We start from the raw sequence: 25,483 nt of genomic DNA, 5'->3' as shown, positions 1-25,483 counted from the left end.
AACGTGCATTTTTTGGGAAAAACGTTCCCATTTGCACTGAAAACAAATTACTCATTAAAGCGATCGTTCAAGGACCCGACACACTTCTAAACTAATCAAAAAATATGAGTTTTTTGATTTCGGTTGACCCGCTGAGTCTCTATCAGGATCACCGCAAGCTTCTGCAAAAAATAGCGTTTCGGGGAAACGGCCATTACTTCAGTAATAATTGGTATATCTCAAATTCAAACGTATTTTTTTGTTGTTGATAAACTGTACTTTCGGAAAATACCCCTTTGGTGCAATGAAAATGGTGCTATGCGCTTAAAAATAGATTCAATAGACCAAAAAGGTATATAACCCCTTAAAATGGGATATTAATAATGAAAGAATGCAAAAATAATAATATAAATTCATTTTTTAAATTTTTTCATGAACAAAAAAAAAAAACAGAAACTAAATAAAACACAGAAAGTTTGGCAAATGGTTGTGAATCATGCGATTAACTCAGTTCAAAAAAATGTAAATCATTGTAACGGCTTGATAATAGAATATACAAAAAAAAAAAAAATTGTTGGGAAAATCAGTTTGAAGTAAAAATGAAAATGTATAAAATGAAATATAAAAAGAAAACCTTTAGTAAACACAAAAAATTATAGAGAGAAAACAATAATAAAAAGTTGAAAAAAATGATAAAAATAAAGAAGTAAAACAGGTTGTGTATGAGACACGACCGCAAATTGGAATTTGAATTACGACAGCCTTATATGTCAATGTGTTTGTTGCAATAGGTTGAGGAACCTACTCGATTAGAGTTAACCAATCTGATGGTTTAAATCGGTAAATTCCAGTTAACACTCTCTTCTTTAAATGCAAGGTAACCCTGGAGAGGAGCATTGTTGGATTGACTTGAAGTCATTCGAAATAAATGTTCACACCAAAAGCGTTTTTAGTGCCCCGAAATCATTTAATGAAAACAGTCAATATCCTTCTGCTATTCGTCAAAACATTGCTGATAGTGGTAAACATTATTCGGCAAGCATATTATTGAATTCTCGCTTTTCTTCTCAGTGTCATTTTTTGATCACAGCTCATTCCCATTCTGTAGTATTCGAAGCTCCACCCTCAGTGAGACTTTCTTACGAAAGCATGGTTTAATACCGGTTCCAAAACTTTTTATATTGATATTAGGTCTGGCTTTCTGCTTTCGAAACAAGGCTTGACAGTTTTCAATGGTACAACAGTTTGAATAACCAAATTACAATTTCCTGCGTTTGGGTGGGTGTATAGATAATTTTCCTGTTAGAATGAACGAAATCGGTTGGAACTGACTGAATACTACGTAATAACTTAAAAATTAGAAAATATCCTAAGCGATGAGTAAAAGAAAAATTGTGGTAAAATACAAGTAAATGTGGAAACTGGATTAAAAACAACAAAAAAACGAATTGGAACAGATCGAGAAAGTTTTTAATGTAAAGACAAGAGCGCTATTACATATTGAAACAAGCAACGTAATGCTAAGATATAAAGATGAACCATCAAAATGAGATAGAGATCAAAAGTGTGGCAATTAAAACGTGAGGAAGAAAATAGTAGATATATAAATATCATGAAATAGAACGCACAAGAACGAGCCATTAATTTAAAGCACAAAACATTGAAAAAAAAAACCATAAGGATAAGGATAATAAACATAGGCAATAAGAAAAGGTACCAGCTTTGAGATATTTTCTTAAGAAAGTTATGTGGATGAAACATCATTTTGAATATTTTTAAGGAATAGTTTTTTTTCGCAAACTGTAAATATTTACTAGCAACATCATGTTCAAGCCTTAATTCACGAATAATGCGTTTTCAAGGTGATGTTTTCTTGTTCCGAACTCCGCCCGTGAAACATTTTATGTAATTTTTAGAACCAGGGCACACTGTTTCCAATGCTGGTAACAGAGTAACAGTTAATGCGTCACTTGTGAAAACGCTATTTTATGTTTGTTGCGATGAAGCAAACATACAATAGAGTTTTCACAAGAAACGCATTATCTAGGTATTTCCGAGTCTGGTGCTTCTGAAAATTTGAAGTTGTGGCTCGAAGTCGGCCGTTTGTGGCTTCAATACCGTTTTACCTTGAACAGGCTGATAGAAGAATGGTGTTTTCAGTAATTATATTTTATAAAATGTGCAACGAATGTTCCGAACAAAATGCATTTTTATGAGCAAAGAAGAAAAAAGTACAATTTGTTTTTCCTCTTTAGTTGGATTATTCAGAAAATGGCAACTTCTATAAAATGGAGAATAATTCATAATACAGCTTTGCTGAAGATGCTACGGCTCTAAAATCAACTTGTTTGAGTCAAAATAACTTTTTCTATTATTTTTGTATAGATTAAATATAGACATGTACAGATAATTGATCGGCCGTACATCGAACACGACTCGCAAGTCATTCGCTCTTCCCAGAATAATGGAAAATACCGGATTGTGAGAAACCAAACTCGTCAATTTCACAGAAATCGGTATCCAGCACACACAAACAGATACACAGATACAGATTTAATTCCGAAGAATCGAATTTTATCCGGGCAGCACACGGGCCGTGTCGGGGTGTTCAAAAATGCATAGAATTTTACATGAAGACATTGGACAAGAGCGGATATCTTTCCACCTTCTACTCGTTACGGAGCAATAATTTCAAATTATTAATAAATTGCTTATCTTGCGCTGTGGCTGCTGCTGCCGCCTACGCTGTCGGGTAAAAAAGCTTTTAATGTTATTGAGAAATGAAAGGCACTTTCCAAAGACGAGTGAGGGTCGGTTATTGGTGAGAAACCATTCACGTTTTACGATTATTACCTATTGCGTCCTGGCGTCGCTGCTGCTGCACTATGTTGTATGTTGTATGGTTGCTGAACTAACTTGACTGCACGAAATCGGGCCAGCTTTCGTGATAGTCTTTTTGCTCGGTGAATAGCAAAGCAACACTTTTCGATGATTAAAATTGCTTTTGTTCTTGTACACTGTTGCCGAACTTTGTACTCCGACTAAAATATGCTCGATCGTGGGGGTGGTAATCCACCACCCACTTCCCTCTCAATTTCAGTAACTTCGTACTTTAATTTTCTACGTTTTTGTCACTTTATTTTAAATCTTTTCCTTATGGCTCATCGTAACAAAAAGGTCTACGGACAAGCTGTGTAATAATTATCCAGCATAAATAGAAGCAGCTCTCGCTGGTGAAAAATATTCCAATCAGTTTCAACATTTCGTCCCTCGGTTTAGAATGAATTTAAACCAGCACAAAGTAATGCACCGTCTGTTTGCTGAAGCGAATCGATACCGAGCTCATCCTAGAATCCGGTAAAAACTCGATTTGCTCCCGCCCGTGTCCTCCGCTACTCCATCATACGTTCGCAGCTCAGCCCTAGAGTATGCAGAAGTGGACCGAAGCCTCAGGACTGGGATCGCACACCGGTTTGAGCAATAAATGTGAAATATAAGGGTCTCGAAAGCCATTAAAACTACCCTGACACTGAACGGTGCGTTTGGTACACAGGTTTTGCACACATTCCAGGCTCGGATACCGACCGGTGAAGCCTCCTAGTTCGTTCATACGGCCGTGGTTCGAATGGAGAACTGTGTATCCCCACCGTTTTTATCCGGAGAGCAGCCTCGGTCGGTGCACACTGATCGGTTTGCTGATTTATACCCTCCGAGTGGGCGTTGTGCCTCTGCCACCGTGGCGCGTAAGACAATTTCTCTCGGTTGCGTGTCGTCATTTGAGCAAACACAGAATTCTTCTATTGAGTGTTAATGCCAACCAAGCCAGCCTCAGGCTGGTTATGTATTTAGATAAGTTCACTCCTAGCTGCTGAGTGTAAATGATTTTTCATATGTACGACAGGCCAAATGGCTACATGTTTCCGATAATTTAATCATAGAGCTTCGAGTTCTGTGCAGATCTGTGGAGAATTGAACTAAATTATTCATAGGTAAAGACGCAACGTATTCCCTTTCATGTGTTCAATACTGTTAATTAAACACAAACTCTAGAGTGTTCTACACCGAAGGTCAAAAAAACACACACCATATTATTCGTTACATTGTGAATGCTTATTATCCTACTGTTTCTAGTATAGGGCTGAATGCAAAATGTTGTGATAAGCTCTGCAACGAGCAAAGCGGTGACATTCTAACGCATTCAAATGCCAGTTAAGTTTAATTAGCCGATTAGCGGTGATGTGCGGAGAACAGTCGACAACGTGAATGATCTTTTGCATTAGTTACGCAGAAAATAATCGCTTCTCTAGCAGCGATTGGTACCAATACCTGGCTGAGGCGATTAAATCAATTCTTATGTCGGATTGCACTGGGGATTTCCGTAAAAACCCCGGCGTTTCTGTGATTTTAAACCGTTCGCTTTCGATACATCCGAGGATAAGGACAGTGGCGGAACTGTTTCATTCTATAATCATAATTCTGCTGTACAAGCTCTCAAGTAACCAATCTAAAACGCTTCGGTTTATTTCAGTTTTATTGTATCTTGTTATCTATAATTTAACGGTAGGCAAAACCAAAATGAGACAAGTCATGTAAAATACCTCAAACAATCTAATAAATCCCTTCGGGCATCTTTGTTCAATTTAGTTCGTAGAATTATCTAAAAAGAATTCCAAAAGCTATTGTTCAGTAAGTTCGTATAAGCTCAACCCAAATTGAGTAAACTTGAGATAGATTCATAACAGGCTTTAAAATGGTAACGTCATAGATATTAACAAAACATCTGTTTGTTCCAGCAGGGAATTTAAATTCTGTTATAAAAAAAAACTTTCTGCGCTCACCATAGTGAAAACATTGATTGAAAACTTATGCGTGGTATCAGCAGAGTTTCGGGAAAATATGACGTATTTTTTCTTGCTAATTGCGCTGGAAACGTTCTAAATTTAACAGATCGCGCTTGCAAACCTGCAATTTGCAACTATTTTGAACCTATTTTGAACTATTGCTCCGCAAAAATTCATAATAAAAAAATATCAAAAAAAGAAGGTCAATAGAGTTGCAAATTATCCAAATACCCATCCAATTATCCAATATTCGTTGGAATGCTGAGATCATATCTACGTGGAAGAGTTCTACGTGTAAAGCTTGGTTTTAGCATTTCGTCGCAATTTATCAGTAAGTCAGATGTTCCTCATGGAAACAACATTGGGCCTCTGCTATTCGCATGACGTAACGCTGCTGCTAGGTGATGGCTGCAAGAAACTGTTTGCAGATGGCTGGAAACTGATTAAAGAAGTTCGAAATATCGAAGATTGCCGTCGTCAGCAATATTCTCTTGAATCCGATCATCTTCGACGAAAAGGGGTTGATCATGTAAGGGACCCTGGTGTTCTTCATGACACTAGACTTTCATTCCACCTGCATCACGCAACGGTAATTTTAAAAGCAACAGGTTACAGCTTGGTTTCATTTCAAAAATTGGCCGTGATTTTAGGGATCCTCACTGCCTAAAAGCGCTTCTCTGCTTATTAGTACACCTAATACTCGGGCAATCTGCTTCAGTTAGCTAAATTGGAACTTGCGGATTGAGTGTATTCAAAAAAAAAAAAAAAAATTGTTTCTGATTCTGATTGATTCTTTAAAGACAGATCGCTGCCGTTGATTGGTGTTGGAGCACTTAAGCACCACCGCAGACTACATCAAGCTGTGTATTTTTAGCGCAAGTCGTAAAATTCTGACTGTTATGAGGAAGCGTGTCCGGCGAAATGATAACGTTTTAGTTTGTAATTCCCACCCATCTGAGTATATCTATTGAATCGGTCCACAATATTTTGGCCGATTCTTTTAGAAAAAGGAGCTCGATAGAGTGAAAATGATACTTTCACAACTCGCTGTTCGCGAGTACATTGTTTCTGATGAGAAACTATTTGTCCTGGAGTGTGACTGGTTACACAAAACAATCGAATAAGGGCAGCAGCAAAAGACAACATTTCAGAGTTCTAAAGGAGTGTTCTTCGATTGCAGAGTACAGCTTTAGTGATGGTCTCGGGAGCAATTTGCAAGTGAGTAAACTTCCTAAATAGTGACTTTTTAGTGACTAGGCTCAAAATAGTGACAAAGTCACTTAAATGTGACTCGCTACTAGCCCTGTCGTTCGACCGATATCAATTCGGTTTGTTGCAAAAACTCAAAAACTAGCTCTGAAATTAAAATCTTTGTGGTTTCCTGCGTATTTTTTCCATGGTATGGAATGATCATTGTTGAAAATTACATTTTTGAGCTTTTATCAAACTTTACTCACTTCTCCAAATTTACCGTAGTTAACCCTCAACTAAGATTACTTTAAGTAAATTCAATACTTTTTTTTTGTTATTTGGAAACTTGTTTGATCAATTTTGATGGAGTCTTGACTGAGTTAGAAGAATTTTTCGAAAATATGAAAAATTGCACCGGGCATGCAAGGGTTAACTTCGACAGGTATGTGAATCATGCAAAAGTTGCGTTGATGGACACGTTAACATTACCTAGTGTTGTAGGGGCAATATCTTCTGATTAGTTTTTTTTTTACCACGAATTTTCAGGTGATCAATTTCACCCCACTGATCAATTTCATCCCATTCCACGGTTCTTCTGTTGCGTATTGCCTTCTGGAGCTTTTCTAAATTTCAATAATGTGATAATGTGACTAACTTGTTTAATCCTTTTTAAAAATTAAATTGAAAAATTGAATATTCTATGAAAACCCGCATTTCTGGTGATTAATTCATGATTCTTCATCAACAAGTATTGATTCATGAAAATGGATGAAAAATCTTTAACATTGACATAGAAAAGAAGTTTCTTACATTTCTACACCCTAGAGTTATAACCAAATTTTTTGCGAAATATTTCGAGTTTCAACAAAAGTAGAGGGTTGTATCCAAGACACGACCCTATGGTTGATGTAGGATCACATAAATTATTATTCATCAAACTGTTCAATTATATATGTAGTGGCCCTAATACCGTTATTATTGCTTTAGTGGAAGAAACAGTGGACAGTTTTATGCATGATGAATTAAAGCTTTCTATAATAAAAACAGAAAACCAGTTTTTTTTAAGCTAACAAGTTTTAGAAAATGTGATGAGCATGAGCATGAGCATTGACGACCGTACATATCGTAGTTGCACCTCCGTGATTGACCTGAGCTAGCGAGGATGCACAGAGAACCACATAGATTGTTTTTATGGTGTCCTTACAGGGGAAAAGTAGGAAGAGGATTGTTAGCTCGACAAAGGTTGTTATGAGACCGAGTTCACCTCTGCATCTCTACGGATGTCACAGGAAGGGTATTTGTGTTAGTGTGATGGTGTAGGAAAGATCGTATTCGCCCTGGTAGGCTATACGATCAGATATTTTCAGATCCCGCGCGCGAATCAACGAGCTGATACGCAGGCACCGATTTTTATTCCTGTGAGAGTAAGCTACGCGATACGAATCTCCAGATCACCAGCCACCGCAAAGTGAACTCAAACGATTAATCACTGTACTAAAAACAAAACCTCTCTATATTTTTTTTGTTATTTTAGAATCAATAGAGTTGATATATTTAATAATAAAAAACAATACTGTGAACGAATAATATATATCGCGATAACGTTTTTCAAAGCGGCCACCGCACGGTATCCAGTTACTATCTTCATCACATTCTAACAAGTTCTAGAAAATGTGATGGTATTAAAATTCGCCGAATAAATAGAATTTCTATCTTATTTGAGTACAAAGTTATAAAGTGTTTTGTATGGAAGTCACTTAAAATCTAGTCTTTTGTACGCAACTTCTGTTAGTTGCATGTTACAAGAAAACTTTGTGCTTAGAAGTTGTTTGGGTATACAAAACACACATTTTTTTTTTCAAAATTAACACATTTCACATCTGTAAACTACTGTAACATATGCTCGCCGTAGCTCATTTCAAGATGGCTTGACAAAGTATTTTTTTTTCTCTTAGCACCAATATTTAGTGGTTAATTTGTGGTTTCGAAATCCAATTTGTGGTAATTTGTGGTTGAGTAATTTCTGAGAAATTTTCAGAAAACTGAGTCAAGCCATCTCTGAAAATGATTTCGCTTCAAATGAATCGGACAACGATGATATATACATCAATCGAAAGCTCTTAAATTGTGGTTCACGAAAATGTAGTTTTTGTAGGCATAGTTCATATTAAAATAATTAAAAAACTATTATTTAATTTTTTGAACATTGTTTACCGCTTGTTGTCAACACCGACCGTACGCGGCGCTGGATGTGCACCTGCCGATGTTAGTGCTAGTGGGTTATCTAGAACATATCGACAGTCGTTCATATACACTAAGGTCGTTTTTTACGCGGGGGATGCGTTCCAAATTTGTATGGGCCCGCGTAAAAAACGACTTTTTTGAGTTGCAAATATAACAAAGAAAACCGTCCTAAAACATTAAAACCTCGTTTGAATATGATAGTGGCCAATCTAGAGACCGAAATTCAATATTTTAAATTTTGAGCATTTACACCAAAAATTGTGATTTTTTTTAAAAACTGATATATGATCACTCGTGGCCTAAAACGAAAAACGTGATTGAAATGAGGTCGATATCTTGTACCGTTTTTGAGTAATAGAGGAAAGCAACCCGCGTAAAAAAACGCGTAAAAAGCGACCTTACTGTATACGACATACAGTTGTCGCTGCCGTTGAAAGCTTTTTTGTATTACTATTCAGGGGGTAGTTGTAGTAGCATATTCCTGAGACGAGAAAATATCGAATTTTAATTCTAGTCAGAACTCACACATTTGGGCATTTACCATGCGTTTCAACCGTTCCCTACAGTTCTAAGGCCCATTCCCAACCTTCAGGCATCATTCAGGGTTTCTAAAATACCCAACAGTCGAATACAGTTGCGTAGTTGGTTACCAAAATATTATAACATTTATCGAAACAAAAAATTGTTCTTTATTATTATCAGGCTTTAATTTATTCCAAGAGTTAAAACGTATGTGCTAATAGATTTTAACATATAACAGATTTTGTATGAGAAAGACCAGATCACACCCCTAGGTGTATTAATTTAGGTTTTTTTTTTCAAACAATCGGTAAATGGCAAAACTACATTTCCGGAAATGATTCGACCGAAGATCTAGAAAATTACGCTCGCATGTGTACGTAAAACTTCACTTATTTTGAGGAAATTCACGTAAAACACACGGAGGCTTGTCAACTACAAATATCTGCTAATTGATCAACATTTGCATTTCGCAGCAAATCTGCACATGAGATTCGCGGCGAAAAAAATCGCCAATTCGGCAACTGGGTTTCATATGTCAGAGGTGCCAGATCTTTTCTCAAAGCGCAATGTTGACTAACATTCGACTTGTATAATCGGTGGTGACGGTGAAAGTCCTTAAGAATAGTGAAGTGCTTCACAAAAACTGTTAAGGTGATATATTTTATGTTTATGTTTAATTTTAAACACCTTCACTTATTTTGTTACCTATACACAAGGTTTGTTGAACTCCGGGTAAAAATCACTCACAGCATTCTTAATTCATTCATTGGCAATAGAACAAAAAATCGTATAGAAATAAACACGTTCTTTTTTGTATCTGACTGCAATACCTCTCAATGTGGTGCTACCTTTCTTGTTCGTTTAGCTCCAATTTAGACGGTTCGTTCTGCTCACCGCACATCTCTCCCTCTGAGTATCTCTAGTTTCACCATACTCATCGCTACACGAAAGCTTTCTGAGAAAAAATCATCTTGATGGTCAACCAGCGCCGCGTACGGTCGGTGTTGACAACAAGAAGTAAACGATGTTCAAAAATTTAAAAAATAGTTTTTTAATTATTTTATTATGAAGTATGCCTACAAAAACTACATTTTCGTGAACCACAATTTAAGAGCTTTCGATTGATGTATATATCATCGTTGTCCGATTCATTTGAAGCGAAATCATTTTCAGAGATGGCTTGACTCAGTTTTCTGAAAATTTCTCAGAAATTACTCAACCACAAATTACCACAAATTGGATTTCGAAACCACAAATTAACCACTAAATATTGGTGCTAAAAGAATTAAAAAAAAAACTTTGTCAAGCCATCTTGAAATGAGCCTCGCCGTACTCTAATATCGGTTGATTAGGGTAAAAAGAGCCTATAACAGTGTGTAGTACTCGACCAAAGCTCTACGAAGAAGAGTTGTCACCAATTGCCCCTTTTTACCCTGTACGTTTTTAAAGTCACAAAAAACCATGCTTTAACTTTTAAAGAAAAAGTACTGAAGACGTGTGATCTTTGACAAAAAAATGTGTTTTGTATGCCCCAACAATTCCTTGGAACTATGTTTTCTTCTAAAATGTAACTAACATAAGTTGAGTGCAAAAAACTTAATTTGAAGTAATTTCCACATTAAATACCTAATAACTCTGTACTCAATGAAGGTAGAAATTACGTTTATTAGGCAAAAGTTCACATTTTCACATTTGTCAAAATCTTGTAATACAAAACAGTTGTTTTTTTATCATAGAAAGCTTTAGTTAACTTTTAAAAAATAGAGATTATAGGAATTAATTATACCAAAAATTGTTCGAAGAATAAAGTTCCGCTTTTTTCCCATTTAGACTAGAGTGTCACCAATACCAGCTTCGTTTTTGGAAGTTCATTACAGTTTATGAAAAAAATATTGCAGCGTATTAAGAAAGACCGTCGACGAGTTCGACTTCACAACAGCATTCCGAACTCAGAATTGAATTTTGTTTTATTCCCCTGTAGCAGACGCAAGAGGCAATACATATCTCTGCGTTTTGTGAAACTGGAGAAATGACATAACTTGAAAAAAGGCAGAGCCACTTACAACATGAATATAAAATTAACATCGCTAAAAAAAACAAGTTTGTGGTTGGTTAACCGCGTTCCCAATGATTTTTGGCAATTTTTTTCACTAGTTTGCAATTGAAAACATACGCTACCTATTATACGAAAAGCTTGCGGAGAACTTCATCAATTGATTAGGGCCTTTCATATTCAAGGTCTGTTTACTTTCACAATTGTTTTATTAGAAACGGCTTAAGGCACGAGCGATTATTAGACTATTCTGTTTTAGGCTGTTCAAGCGAGCTGCTGATTGGTTGAATGTTGCGGAACTGAACTATAAATGATTGATTTTAAAGTCAACTGAATCTTTCAGAGAAAAGTTAAAGAGGTTATGTGTGAGACAAAACCGCAAGGTTAACATAGAAGTAGGACCGCCTGTCTTATAATAATGTATTTCTGGCAATATATTATTGATTGATGTTATGGTTGATGATCTTGAACTTAAAAATGGCGCTTGAAATTCATTTCCGGACTCTGAGCAATTTTTGATTCCGAAAATATACCAACTAGGCATCATGACGATTCCGGCAGTACTCAGATTAGAAGGTTCTTGGTCATTTTTGACTTTTTTACACAAACCGGAAGTCATCTTGAGCTTCAAAATGGCGTCTAGAGCTGATTTTCGATTTCTGGGCATAATTATGGTTTCGGAAATATCCTCATTGGGTGGTTTTCGGTTCTCAGGCCGTTTTTCAGAAATCGGAATTTACCGTTATTAACTTTAAAATGGGGAATATGAACTTCCAATTGCATATGGGGTCAATTTTTGGCCTCTGGATACTCTCTTCGTTTCTAGAATATCCATATTGAATGAGATTTGGTGTTATTGACGGCCCTGATTGGTCTAAATCTGAGTAGAAAACAAGACTCTCTATGTTTTAAATAGTGCAATAGTTAGCAACATAAAATGACTATTTTTCCTGTATTGGTGGACGCTTGGCTGTTTTATAATCGATTGCTGCAACAGTGAAGGAAATCCGTTGAAAACTGATTGAGTTATAAGCATTTGCAATCAGACAATTTTCGTGACGTTCTCGATGTTTCCAGTATTTTGATTTGCACCCTGTCCCAGAATGTTGCCGTAAGGCGTAACTCTACCTCCAGAAATAAATTTTATCACATATCTCCATCTTAGACTTTTTACCAGAATAAATTCTAGTAACTTCGATTTTACAAAAAAAAATACACAGGAAAAATTGAGTCCTTATCTAATTTCAAATTTACCGTTTGGTTTCAATTACTTTTTCGTGTATATTTCAGTTCCCTTTAACTCAATCTCAGGCAGTTTTTCTATAAAATCAAAGATTTCTAAACTACAATAATTTGAATAAAGGGTATGCTAAAATACAAAGCTCTTTTCGGATATTATTCTAGAGTCTAAAAATTGTACCCAGTCGTGGAAAACACTTACTTTTTCAAGACTTTATACGTGTGCAAAGTTTCTTTCAAATCGGAGGCATTCGAAACTAGTGACTCCGAGAGCCAAAACCAATTAAACCGTTGACAAGTAGTTTTTAAATTCTATTATTTTCAATTTTTGATTTGAATTGTTGAATTTTGTTTTCTATAAAAATATTTGCATTGTGAATCCATTTCAAGTCCAAAAGATCACCAAGAGTATTGCAAGCTTAAATTCGACGTTTTAGATTGTATAACAAATACAATCAGAAGATGGTTCTAATTAATTTTTGTAAAAACATATGCGAAGTTTCACAATAAGACATAAGCTTTATTGGATTCTAAGTGAGTGTGGTCAATATCTAACCAAATTATGCCACTTCAGGTGCACCACAAGGTTTTCACTTGAGACCACATTTTTTATTCTGTATGTGAACTTTTTCTTTACTCATAAGGAACTGACAGAAGAGTATAACTGCATCTCTAGCAATGTTATAGAATAGTAATTGTAGAGGTAGAAAGTGAAAAGTTCAAGACTCATCTACAAAATGTACGAAAAATATATTCCATCACTTGTTCATGGTCTTGAAATGGTATGTCAAAATTAAAAAAAAAATTAAACTAATAAACCGGGACGCTATTCCACTGGAGCCGCTCTTTTTGACATAGAAAGGCATTCGACAGTGTTTGGCATAAACTGCACTCTTCCTGTTAACGTCGTGAATGGCAAATCTGAAAGACTGCATGACTTGAGCTGGTGTACCTCAAGGAAGCATCTTGGGATCAACCTTATATAATATTTTCACTTCTGATCCCCCTCAGTTACCACCAGGATGTGAGAAGTCCTCATTTTGTGACGATTCAGCCATATCCGTGAAAGGAAAAAGCCTTCGCGTCAAATGCAGTTGGCTGCACAAAAGTCTAGATATACATATTTCATCATACTTGCAGAAATGGAACATTTTTCTTAATAGACCAAATAATACGAATAATTATTTTTCCTCATGAGCCAAGAGTTTCATTTCTCAAACCTACCGATAGTCAAGATGAACGGTTCGATCTCAAATTGGTCTGATCAAGTTGAATACTAAGGGCTAATATATGATCAGAATTTTACTTTCAAGGAGCACAATGAAAATATCCAATCAACGTGCAATTGATATACAAAACGTTTATATACTTCAGGATCTCAACAGGAGTTCAAGACTTTGTCTCAAGAATAAATTGATGATTTGCAAAGAAAGCAATGTTATTTGCAGTCCCCATGTGGACAAGTTGTTGTACAACCTGAAAGAAGATGCATCAAAGGATTCGGAATAAGCTTTTGAAAATGATATCAGAGCGTCCTCCCTGAATTAGCACAAATGAACTACATAGGATTACTAATGTTGAAACATTAGAAAATATGTCAAACCAAATTTTCAATAACTTCCGATAAAAATCATTGCAATCCTCAATAAAAACGATTAGCTCATTTTATAGTTAGTAAAATGAGTGTAAATTTGAGTTTAAGTTTAATTTTAATTCATGTTTTTGGTTGACGTGTAGGTTTACAATTTTCCTATTCACTTTACTGCGAAAGTAATTGCAATCTATAAATATAATAGAATTCATAATTGAAAATAAATCAGAATCACGAAGTTCATGCTGTAACTTAAAAATTTGTTTGTGTGATAACATCTGTGAAATAATCTTTGTAAAATAAACAAAAAATTCAGTACCTTGAAAAATTCTACTTCTTACTCGGGCACGCTAATAAAAACTCAAAATCTTCAGTAGTTTTGTGGTAATCTTAATACACAGCGAGCAGTGTGACGAACAAAGTGTTAATTTGTTCCACCTTCTCCTTATCGAATCATTTAAACGCACACCGCGAAAATATTGCAATTCCATTTCGTAATCAACCCCTAGACTATATATATATATAAAAGTGTCCACCTCGCACCTGTTCGTGTGTTGTACGTTATCGACCTAACAATTTCCACAGCAAACAAAAAGACGAAGATGTTTTTTCCAGCCCTTTTGGCGCTTCTGGCAGTCTTGTGGACTGGTGCTAATGGCCAGACCAATTGGCCACGCGTCACAGCAGGAGTCGGGGACTATCCGTGCAATTGTTACCACTCATTCAACCCCTGGTGTGGATCGGATGGAAAGAACTATTTGAACAAGTGCGTGATCCGGTGTGCCCAGAGATTCCGACCCGGTCTAGAGCTTGTCTCGTGGGGTTTATGCCCCGATGGTGATGATTGGGAGGTGTTAGGCGACTTCGATGCAAATAGACATTTCTGGGGTGGAAAAAAATAAACAGAATGCAGTACTAGGTTTCATGACCTAAATTTGTCCAACAGTGACTTTTTCTGCGATGACAATCTTGGTAATGGACCGTTAAGTTTCTACTTCAATCTTGACCCCTTTGGTAATCCGAACCTCGGAAAAAACACGCACGCCATCGCACGAAACTTACACTAGAACACAGAGCGCATTTACGGTGTCTGTCTGCACCAGCGGCCCGGGGTAAGTAATTGGGTACAGTGTTATAACAAATTAACTGAATGAGATATTTGCTCGGTGGAAAAGCAACAACCCATACACAGACAGGAGCACGCAAACACACTTCCGATGGTAGTTACGTCTGCCACACCGCCAGCCTCATCATCATAGCATCCGAAATGGATCACGGCCAGCCAGGGTCGAATCGTACCGAAAATTGCTCAATTGTCAAAAAGTGTTATAATAGTACTCCAATCAACCAATTGGTGCGAACCGTTGGAAAATAGGTTGGTTGAGAAATTCGAGGAAAAATTCTACTCTGAACACAGCGGGACCAACAAGCAGCACACTCACTCGGCTTACCGGCTCAATTAGGTTTTATTGAGAAACGGAGTGACTGACTGAAAATGAGCTCCGACGGCGACGGTGACGGTCAGCGCACGGACGAAGGTCGATGCCGGAAGGGGAAACGGGCAGAGGTGACTGATGTTCACATAAAACCCATCTCATTTCTCCCGGACGGTAGCCGGGACGAAAACGGGCGGACACTCTACACTGTATAACCCCTACGTACCAAATCGCGTCAGTCAGTGCCTCGTCGCTGCTAGTTGCGAATGTGTGTTTCTAGTGATTAATAATTATTGGAATTTTGAGAAGAAAAATAACGCTGTGGTGTGCCGCTGCGTGGCACAACATTGTCCGGTTGATGCGGTTTCCCCCCCTTTTGCAATAATGGTCTCGCGTGATCGCACCGGAATGGAATTCGGTTCTGGAGTATGTGGTAGAGCGATAGTGTTCGCGCCCAGAGCGGAAGGATGAGAGGGATATATGCACAACAACAAGCTTGTTACGTTTTCAACAAAGCCTCAATTTTGATCTTTGTTTGGTAATTTCATCGTTAAGTCGTACATTTTTAATAAATTTGTACAAAAATTTTTTTTGTAAGCCTGATCATTTACAGCAAATATTAAATGTGGAACTATGAAAACCACAAACAAATTTGTTAAGTATATTGCGGGAAGCCTATTTACGAGATAATTTCACTAATATATACTACCAATTTGACGAGCTGTGCAGTATCAACAGTTAAAAAACTATTTCGATTTTTTCTTAAATTTTTACAAAAAAACAATAGTTATAATTTTTTAGAAGATATAACTTAAATTGAAAAAGAAATGTTCGAAGGCCAAAAACAAGGGCAAAAATTGTATTGTTCGACATCTTTAGTTGAGAAATACAAGCAATTTAATCCAAGTGACTTCGTTTTGTGAAACTTCATACTAGAGCACCAGCACCAACCAAAATTTGCACACACCCTTTCCTCTATTTATTGTTTATCATGAGAGTACTGAATCTTATTCGAAACTCTGAAATGGATATGTTTTGACATTCAACAACATTTTAGCAGGTACGGGATTGTAATGGCTCCATTACCATCCCACACCCGTATACAATAGAATGTAAAAGTACACGGAAGAAAAGGTCACCAACTGTCACTTTGACACAATGTGACATTTGGGCCACATGACATTTATGGGCTATGTATCGAGTTCAAATCATCTTCCTGGATTGTAACGTAATACTTCATTAGAAAGGCTTTCAGCCATTGTTCGTTGTTGTTTATCAATGGTATCTTTAAGTTACTGTCAAAGTATCTCTTTCTTAGTAATTTGTTTCTGCTTCATTGCAGCTTGAAACTCATTACTAGCAAAACAAACGTCACGCCAAGGGATAAAAATAAATACTAAAATTTCCTCCCTATGTCATCGTTTTAATAACTAATATCTAATAAAACCCTCACACTAACCTGAATTCCGTGTCCTCCCGATCCCTGCTGGCTGATGTGCAGCTGCTGGGTTTGCTTCATCTGCAGCATGGTCGCGTTCGGTGCTCCCGGACCTCCACCCATGGGTCCACCACCTCGTGGTGGAACCCCATTATTACCCGGACCATTCGCTCCGGCTCCATTTGCACCGGCACCACCAGCACCCGTTCCTGCCTGGCCACCACCACCACCGGCAGGACCGTTTCCGCTTCCAGGCCCAGGACCTGGACCACGCGGCGGTATGTAACCCGGACCATGAGGACTACCGTGGTTTGGCATGCCACCACCAGCGCCGGGACCTCCGACGGTTCCGCCTCCGGCAGGCGATCCATATGGCGAGTATTGTTGCTGTTGGCTTGGCTTATTGAATCCACCGGGTCCTGGGCCCATCTTCGGACCGGGACCTCCCATCTGCGGCGGCATGCGACCCAGCTGGGGTTTGAGATCAAATTCGCTCTGCGGGGAGTAGAGTTCCTGCTTGATGAGATCCGCTCCGGGGAATGGTGGAACCGAACCCTTGTGGAATTGGTTGCCCACGGGATTGCCGCCACCGGGACCACCGGCGGCCGGATTGTTCATAAAGTCCTGATTCGCAAACTGGTTGAATTCTGAGTACGGTGGTCGCTGGGGATTGGGCTGTGGACCTCGCGGGAATCCCATACCCATGGCACTTTTGTGCTGATGCTGTTCGGCCATGTGCTTGAGGGTTTGAGCTGCGGGGGATAGCTCGGACATTGGACCATTCTGTGGGTTCCCGTATGGACCCCGTTTTGGACCGAGAGTACCGTCATTGAATGCGTTGGGGAATTGTTGCGTTGCTGTACTGCCCCGTTTTATGCCCATGTTGTCCAGCATGCCAGGGCTGGGATGTTCTTGCTTTATGCACGTTTCTTGCTTCACCTCGATCTGCTGCTGCTGCTGAGCGTGCATCTGCATCTGCGGAGGAGGCTGCTGCTGCTGGTGGTGTTGGTGGGGGTTTTGATGTTGCTGCTGCTGTTGTTGTTGCTGCTGTTGGGAGGGGTGAGGTTGTGGAGGCTGCTGTTGTGTTGGTGGTTTCTCCTCGAAGTCCAGGAAGTCGGAATGGAAGTCGGACAGGTCCGAGATGAGATCCTTGAAGGTGTCGCTGTCATCATTGGTGTCGTCCCCAATGAGATCGGACAGCCCAGGGAAGTGTCCGTTTGCGGCGGCATCCTTCTCCAGCGCTGCCGACAAATCAGCAAATTCGTTCTCTGGTTCCTGCTTGAAGTCCACAATGTGGCCAAGGTCGTGCAGGTGTGGGGATGGCGCTGGATTGCCACCATTGTTTCCCCCGGAAGGACCCCCGTTACCTCCTCCGCCTCCATTCCCTCCCGGACCAGGTCCCTGCTGGTTCTGCTGCTGTTGCTGCTGGGATGGACTGGGACCCTCGCTTTTGACGGACGCATTGGTCAACGCTTTGACCGTTACGTTCGTGCTGATTTGCTGCGGTTGGGAGTTGGCTGCCGACGTCGTAAACTCGAGCTGTTGAACGATTTCCACCGAAAATTTGGTCAGATTCTCGGAACCGTTGTGCTGAAGCTTGACCGGTGGTTCGTACGAGTCGGAGGCGGAATCGACGTCGTCTGCTGGTCTTTTTAGGAATTTTTGTTGCTGCAATGAAAGAAAGAAAAAACAAAGCTCTAAGTAATTTTTCTCTCATTGATCGTAACTTAGTGCACGACCAGATTTAATGCTACTCGTAATGATGACTGCCGTTGCGAGACTATCATCCTCCGTTTGTCTTTCAGTTCATGGCAAATGCGGACACAAAGAGGGCACGCCGCCGCCGGCTCGAAGAGAAATCATTTATTTATTGCTAATGGAATTTGCTGTTTGCCACGGCGAAGCTTCCACATGCGGCCGCAAACCTGCTCGCGCTGGACAGGCGCGGAATAAGTAAGTTGATGTACTTTACCGAGATGCCACAGACCGCAACAAAGCAGGGCACGAAAGTATTGCAACTCACTTTGTGACGTTGATCGTCATTTGGATAAATTAAATAGGCCCCCAAACGAAAATGAAGTTGGGACATTTAGTAAATCTATGAAAACTGAAAAACAGACATTTCAACACTATCACAGGGTACCGATCATTCCGACCAACCGTGTGCCATAATCTTACTTAGCTCGACAAGCGGCGAGACTCTCTTGCAGGTAATCAGCGATCGGCTCGTTCGCGTTAATTGAGACTGCACAGTCGTTATTTCTCAGTGGTGCACATAAATGAGCGCGCGCTCAGCAGTAGTAATAGTGGTAATAGTGACGCATAAGTTCTGTAATCAAATTTCAGTCGAAGAACTACGGAACAGAAATAGAGCAAAAAAAACTGGTTGATTGAAATAATCTCTATATTTGAGTTTATCACATATCAAGTCTTGTTCTCATCACTTAACTCTAAGCCACGGGGATTGGATTCACGCATGTGTGTTACTTTTGCCATTATCGAGAGCCGGACACCGACCACGATTTCTTACCGGCTGCGATGAATCGCGGCAAAGTCCGCGAGTAAAGCGCTTCACGTAAACAAACTTTAAAGGGCAAAACTATCGCGAAGGCAACGAGCCGCCGCTGTTGCCGCCGTATCAAGCGACGACGACGACGACGACGCTGACGATACTATGAGGTAGGGTAGACTCACTTATTGTGGTGAAAAATTAAACAAATATCAGACACAAACTGGTATGGTAACTAACCAGAATTATTCAAATTATATTTTTTTTTCTGAGTGTCTTGAAATATTTACCAGCCGTAAGCCAAGTGTGATACACAGTTTATGCAATGTACAGTTAATGAGTTATATCATTTTAAAGTTGCTGATATCCAATCGAAGTGGACAAATTTTCACGGGTTTTTCTGAGAAAAATGGATTTTTTTGTATCGTCTCGAAAAGTTATTTTTCATTTCCGGAGTGTTGAGAAATTAGATTCATTTTCCAAAAAATTGAAGGTAAACAGTTCACTTTTCACATCGAAAATCTGATTGCTTGAAGAGGCTTGAAAATCTAGTTACGTATATTTTTTCCACAATATTTATGTCTTGATGTTTATTTTCTTGCAAATTAGCCATTGAGAGCAAACATGGTACATGTTCTGGGTTATTTGCATAAATTGATGCAAAACGCAATAATATACCATAATATCCCAGAAAAACCGAGATCTGATGAATAATACCAGACTTATTGCAAAAACAATTTTCGGTTAATCACATAATCACCGTTTCGTTGAGAGCAAAAGTGGTAAATTTCCAGTCTGAGCGTGATGGATGCATTATAGGTTAATAATCTTAGAACACAGAGCTTTCAGGTCTACATCAAAGTTGTCCAAGTGATTGAGTGTTGAGTGAGATCTGATTGTGACGGAAATTTCTCACTACGTGGCTCTAGTGAATCTGTGAGTGTTTTGTAACAGGAAAGATTTGATCATTTCGTATTCCGGGGCAAATTCAAGAGATAATCGCCTTGCGTCTTTGAGAAAGTTAGTGGTCGGATACATGACTGCACACTTGACTCAAGTTCAGCTTTCGGTAGACTGGCCCTCCGGATCCGGAAATACAGTGAAAGGAGTTTATTTTCTGAAGTGGCTCTGATGCTTCCGGTTTTCTATAAAATATTTAAGGGCGGTTAACTACAAAGAAAACGATTCTTAGACGAAATATGGTTCATGGTGGCCATTAGGCGATACTTTGGAGGAATTTGAACTACCATGAAAAAACAACTTTCGAAAGTGGTCGTGAAGATTTCCTTTTTTTTCGAAGCCTCTCCCGGATGGTCAATTTGAAGAAAACGATTTTTAACCGAAATATGTTTGGAGTGGTCAACAAATGACCCATTGAAAGATCCGGAACTACCGTGAAAGAGGATAATTTTTGAAAATATTTTCATTTTTTCTAAACCACTCTTAAGCGGTCCAATAGAGTGCAAGTGGTCTTATGACCGAAAGTTACTTAAAGTTATATCTGTGATATAATAATGCAACGCAACATTTTGGCGGTATGTAGTAATGTTACGTTATGTAACGCTGAGAAAAAACATAAAGCTTTAGTATCATTTTGAAATTAAACCTGAAATTTTTGACGGTAGCTCTGTATCTTTCGGTGGGCCACCTTGGACTATGCTTCGAACATCTTCCCCTTCTTGTTGGTCCCCCAAAAGTGGTTTCAAGAAAACCAGGAAGTTTTAGGACCACTTTTGAAAATCAACCTCTTTTATTCCGCATCTGTCGAAGTTCACCTGGTGGTCACCTTGGGCCATATTCCGGTCAAAAGACCATTCTCTTTCTTGTTGACCGCACTCAAGAGTTTCAAAATAAGAAAGGAAAGCGCTATGACAACATTTGAAAATTGACCAGGGTAAGTCTAGATCATCCAAAGTGGCACCCGGTGGCCTCCTCAGTCCATACCCCGAAAAAAAGACTATCTTACTTCTAGTTGACCGCCAAAGTGTGGTTCAGAAAAAAAAAACTACAATGTATAGAGCCCTAGGGTTGTATGATATGGTAACGTGGGACTAAACACTGTAATACTGGAATTACAGACACAATAAATTCTTTTGTTAAGTGATTTACGTATTTTAATTCTCGGCCTCCCATTCATTTTTTCGAAATATATTTAATTACACTCGAAAGAACTTCATTTACACACACTTGGTGATGTTGTGCCTGTATTTTTTTGTGTGCATACAACATTTAACAAATACGACGAAGATAAAGTTCAAAAATATTCATTTTCTCTTGCTTCACAAGATGGTTCCATTTGCCAACAATTACATTCACTGTATTACGAAGACAACTTATATAAGTATATTATTTTATTTGTAACGTTGAAAATAAAAAAAATATCTAATAATGTTGAAATGTAAAAAAACAGATTCTGAATAGATCTTAGTAAATGGACAAAAAATTCACAAGCACTCGCCGGCTCTTACTTACTCTTCTTTAAATTAGTATTTTCAGGAACTTACTCGTTCGATATTATGTCAGTCACGATTTTTTGGTGAATATCGAAAATAAAAAATATATAAAAATAAGTTAGAACCGCTGCAAAAAATGTTCAATTCTTGTTGAGTAATTTATGCAATTTATGGTAATCTTATTCATGAGATAAACTTTCAATCACTATCAGTAGCAGCATTGCAGTGTTGATTGCACGCGAATAGAAGTCGTGCCTGCTGCAATGATAGACGACGATAAACTAGCGGCGCTCTGCTCCACATATACTCTACGGTACTGTTGCTTTTACCAGCATGTTTTTTTTTAAGACATCAGTTTCTATTACGCTTCAACAGCAGGTTTAGAAATTGTTCATAAAAAGGGGTTGTTTCAAACTTTTTGAAAAACCTTTACCTTCGAGACATCAAATTAGTCCAGGTTCATGGAAGCAAATATAAATTGACCTATTGGGACGGGGAGACTCTATCATTTTTTTTTGGATATGGATACAGAGAATATAACAGGGAATGGTTGGTGTCCCTTCATGTTTTCTGTGCTAGGAATGCTTGCATGTGATTGGTTCATTGTTCGCGTAACTTTGTATTTGACACTTTCTATCAATTTTAACCGCTTTGCAATGAAAAAATAACGATAACTAGCGTATTACAAAATTGTTCAACATTTTATCTATCCAACAACATACTGGTTATTGTTATCCATCATATGGTTATGCTGTTATTATCGTTTGAAATCTGACGCAACATTTGCCAGTTTTGCTTTCCAATTTTACACAATGCATACCAGTATAGAAACAATTCCAATTTTACACAATGCATACCAGTATAGACGTGGTCCCACGTCAAAACGGAAAGATCTAGGATAACCAGTTCACGAAACATTCAGTGTTTTGGATATTCCAGATGTTTTCTGGTTGTCATTATTTTTCCCAATAAACAAAACTGGTACATGTTTTTCAATTGGAGTTTGTGCGAGTTCCTTAACCAAATTTCGTTCTATTTATAAAATGTAGTGTAGTGTAGTGTTCTCTAAACACAGTGTATAAAACACCGTGTTTAGAGAACTTACCAGCAATGATCCAGAGCAGTTTTGTCATAAAAAAAGCAAAGCAGTTTTGTTGAAAAAAAATTAATTGCCTGCCCTGAAAAATTCACTTAATGACATATGTTCCACTTTAGCTCTCAACGGCTCAAATGTTTACTTATATATTTTTTAAAAATTGTTACAGACTTTTCAAAACAGTGTTTTCAGAAAAAAAAGGTTCAATAATAATTCGAAATCTATGCACCTAACTATATGACGACAAGAACAGTAACGCCAAAAAAACTGCACAGGTAAAAAAAAGACAACAAAATCATGCTAAAAATATTGAATGGTTTCTTTCCCTTATATTTTATTCAAACAAGAGCTCAAATTCCGCTCCGAAATTTCAAGCAGATTTTTTTTTATTTACTGGCGAGGTTCATTCCCACATTTTGCTTATGTCCAGTCGTTACCAAAGTTAAGAATTACTTGACCTATAATTTATAGATAATTTGTCTACTAATTTTATTATTTTTTACTTTAGTCTATTCTTCTTTTCTGAAGATTCATTCGACCTTTCACCTAGTATTTTTAAAAATGCGTTCCTAAGCTGCTCTTGACGAAAATAACATGCTTAATAGGAATTTAGCAGATGAAACATTTATCTGACTTGGAAATTCCAATTTTGAGTAATCCTTCAATATATTATTCTAAGTTAAATAGATTCTTCTAAATAAATTTGTATATATTATTATTCTGTATCTTCTACACAACTGACCACGTTGACCCTTTATCTGAACTATTTTATTTTTTGTATGCCCTCCTTTATTCTCCTTCCGTATAAAAGGTATTTTTTGTTTCAAAAAAAAAAAAAAAAAAAAAAGAGTTTCTTGAGTTGATGAGCACAACTTCTGAAAATCAATTCAATTGGAAAAGCAGCGGCTTACCAATCACGAGCTTTTTATTCGCGATGTTTATATTATATAAATGTTGTAAGTGGCTCCGCCTTTTTTGAAATTATGCCATTTTTCCGGTTTTGCAAAAAAATTTATTCCGTATGTAATACGAATTTACACAAAAAGAATCTAATTTCGTGTTGGACTGGACCGATAGAGCTCGTGTATCGTGTGTCAGTTGAAAGAAAGACAATCGAATTCTTCACGTGTTGAACGAAAGCAGATAGCAAGAGTGCAGTACTATCAGCCACGCAACAGTTTAACCCTCTAGTGCCGAATGCCGCCTTTTGGCGGGCTTCCGTAAAACCTCTAAAAAGCTTCAATAAATACTTAAAAAGTGTTTATAATGATTCATAATAACTTTACCGAAGCCCTTCTAGAAATTAACTTGGACACTAGAGGGTTAATACACTGTTGCGTGTTGCATATTGCAGCTGTGCGGTAAAAAAATTCTGTTCAGGGTGACGTGGAAGGGTGGCAGACATGAAAATAAAGTTCGAAATGCTTGTAAGAAGTCAAATCAGGGTAGCGAAAAAGTTTTCTAAATCAAATTTCCTGATTTTCCCTGAAATATGACATTAATTTCCCTGATATTTTTCAGCATGCGGTACAAAAAAGGGCAACGTAGATTAACGCAATTCTGAAATTCCAGCGAAAAAAGTATTCAATTGGTTATGAAACCGAACCGTAGTGGTCCCGAATTAGCCTTTTATGCTATAAAAATCAGTTTTTTCGCTAGTGTCGTTTAAAAAAAATCGCCTCTCGGTTGAAAATTTTTCCCTGAATATTTTTCAGTTTTCCTTGGTATTCCCTGATCGAAAAATGAATTCCATTCTCTGATTCTCAAGGTTTTTTCTGGTTTTCGAAACCTTGTCAAATTAACCGTCTTTCTTAAGACGTTCCAACATTTTGAATGAAGTAGTTTAATAAATTAGGGTGTCCCATTAAATCGTTGTTGAAAAGTGAAGGTGTTCAACCCTGAATTGAAGGTAATATTATTTATAGTCTTTTTGTAGAACGTTTAGACTTACTAAAAAATTGTTTTCAGGTTGCCCAAACGTGATTTATGAAAAATAACTTTTTCCAGCAGAAAAAAGAAACACTTTTTTGCACTTTCAGCAATTTGGTTCAATTCCCACTTTTTTGGATTATTTTACATGGTTTGGTTCAGCATCGCATTCAGTTTTTTGACTCACAAAGCTCATTGAACATCGCAAAAAATTGATTTTTTTTAAGTTTTTAGACAAAACCCTTCGAGCAAATAAAAAAATTCAGTCAAGAACTGAAACTTTTACTGGAAAGCGAAATTCATGCCAAAAATTATCATAAAATATAGATCCTTGTTATCTTGCCGGGGAGCTGAGATTTTGGCATTTTTACATGTGATGGAAAACTAGGAATTAATACAAAATAGCCACTGAAGCTCAATATCTCCATAGCACAGTGTTTTGTTTTGCCGTTTTTGTACGATTGATCAAATAGTGATTCAAACGTTGATTATAGCCATAACGTTCGAATAAGTTTCAAGATATTCAAAATGTATCTTTCAATACACAAAGATAGTTGATCAATCCACCATTGAGTGAGATAGAAAAATTTACTTTTAATCGGATTGAGATAGAGCCTTCGACAAAATTTTAGGCTATTTTGAAACAAGAGACTTTGCTGAAGATACAATGTTTCTACCTCTTACATATTGCAAGCAACATAAAGTTTTATATGAGGAAGCACTCAAAATCACAATTTTCGTTCTAGCTTTTTTGCAATTTTTCCGAATTTTTAAACCTTCTACTAATTTATCAGCCATCAAAAAATGCATTTTTTCTGATCGTTGTTATTTTTTGTCTCCCAAAATAATAAACTTATTTGACATATTTTTTAAAATGCTTAGTTTTCCATCACGCGTAAAAATGCCTATATCTCAGCTTCCTGATGGGATATCGAGGATATTTTTCATGTAAATTATCATCA

At 37.6% G+C, this 25,483-nt stretch overlaps 1 protein-coding gene across 5 annotated transcripts in view; it reads right to left on the bottom strand.

Annotated features, from left to right (window-relative positions):
- LOC129723857 (neurogenic protein mastermind) overlaps positions 1–25,483 on the bottom strand; it is a 269,520-nt gene that overhangs the window by 50,150 nt on the left and 193,887 nt on the right. For all 5 annotated transcript variants that reach the window (XM_055678317.1, XM_055678319.1, XM_055678318.1 and 2 more), the window contains one exon: positions 16,556–18,202. In XM_055678317.1, the coding sequence (XP_055534292.1) occupies positions 16,556–18,202 (1,647 nt within the window). The remainder of the gene's footprint in view (positions 1–16,555; positions 18,203–25,483) is intronic.

Source organism: Wyeomyia smithii, chromosome 2 (assembly GCF_029784165.1).
Source record: "Wyeomyia smithii strain HCP4-BCI-WySm-NY-G18 chromosome 2, ASM2978416v1, whole genome shotgun sequence".
Classification (NCBI taxonomy): domain Eukaryota; kingdom Metazoa; phylum Arthropoda; class Insecta; order Diptera; family Culicidae; genus Wyeomyia; species Wyeomyia smithii.
This window is presented reverse-complemented; position numbering and strand designations above follow the sequence as displayed.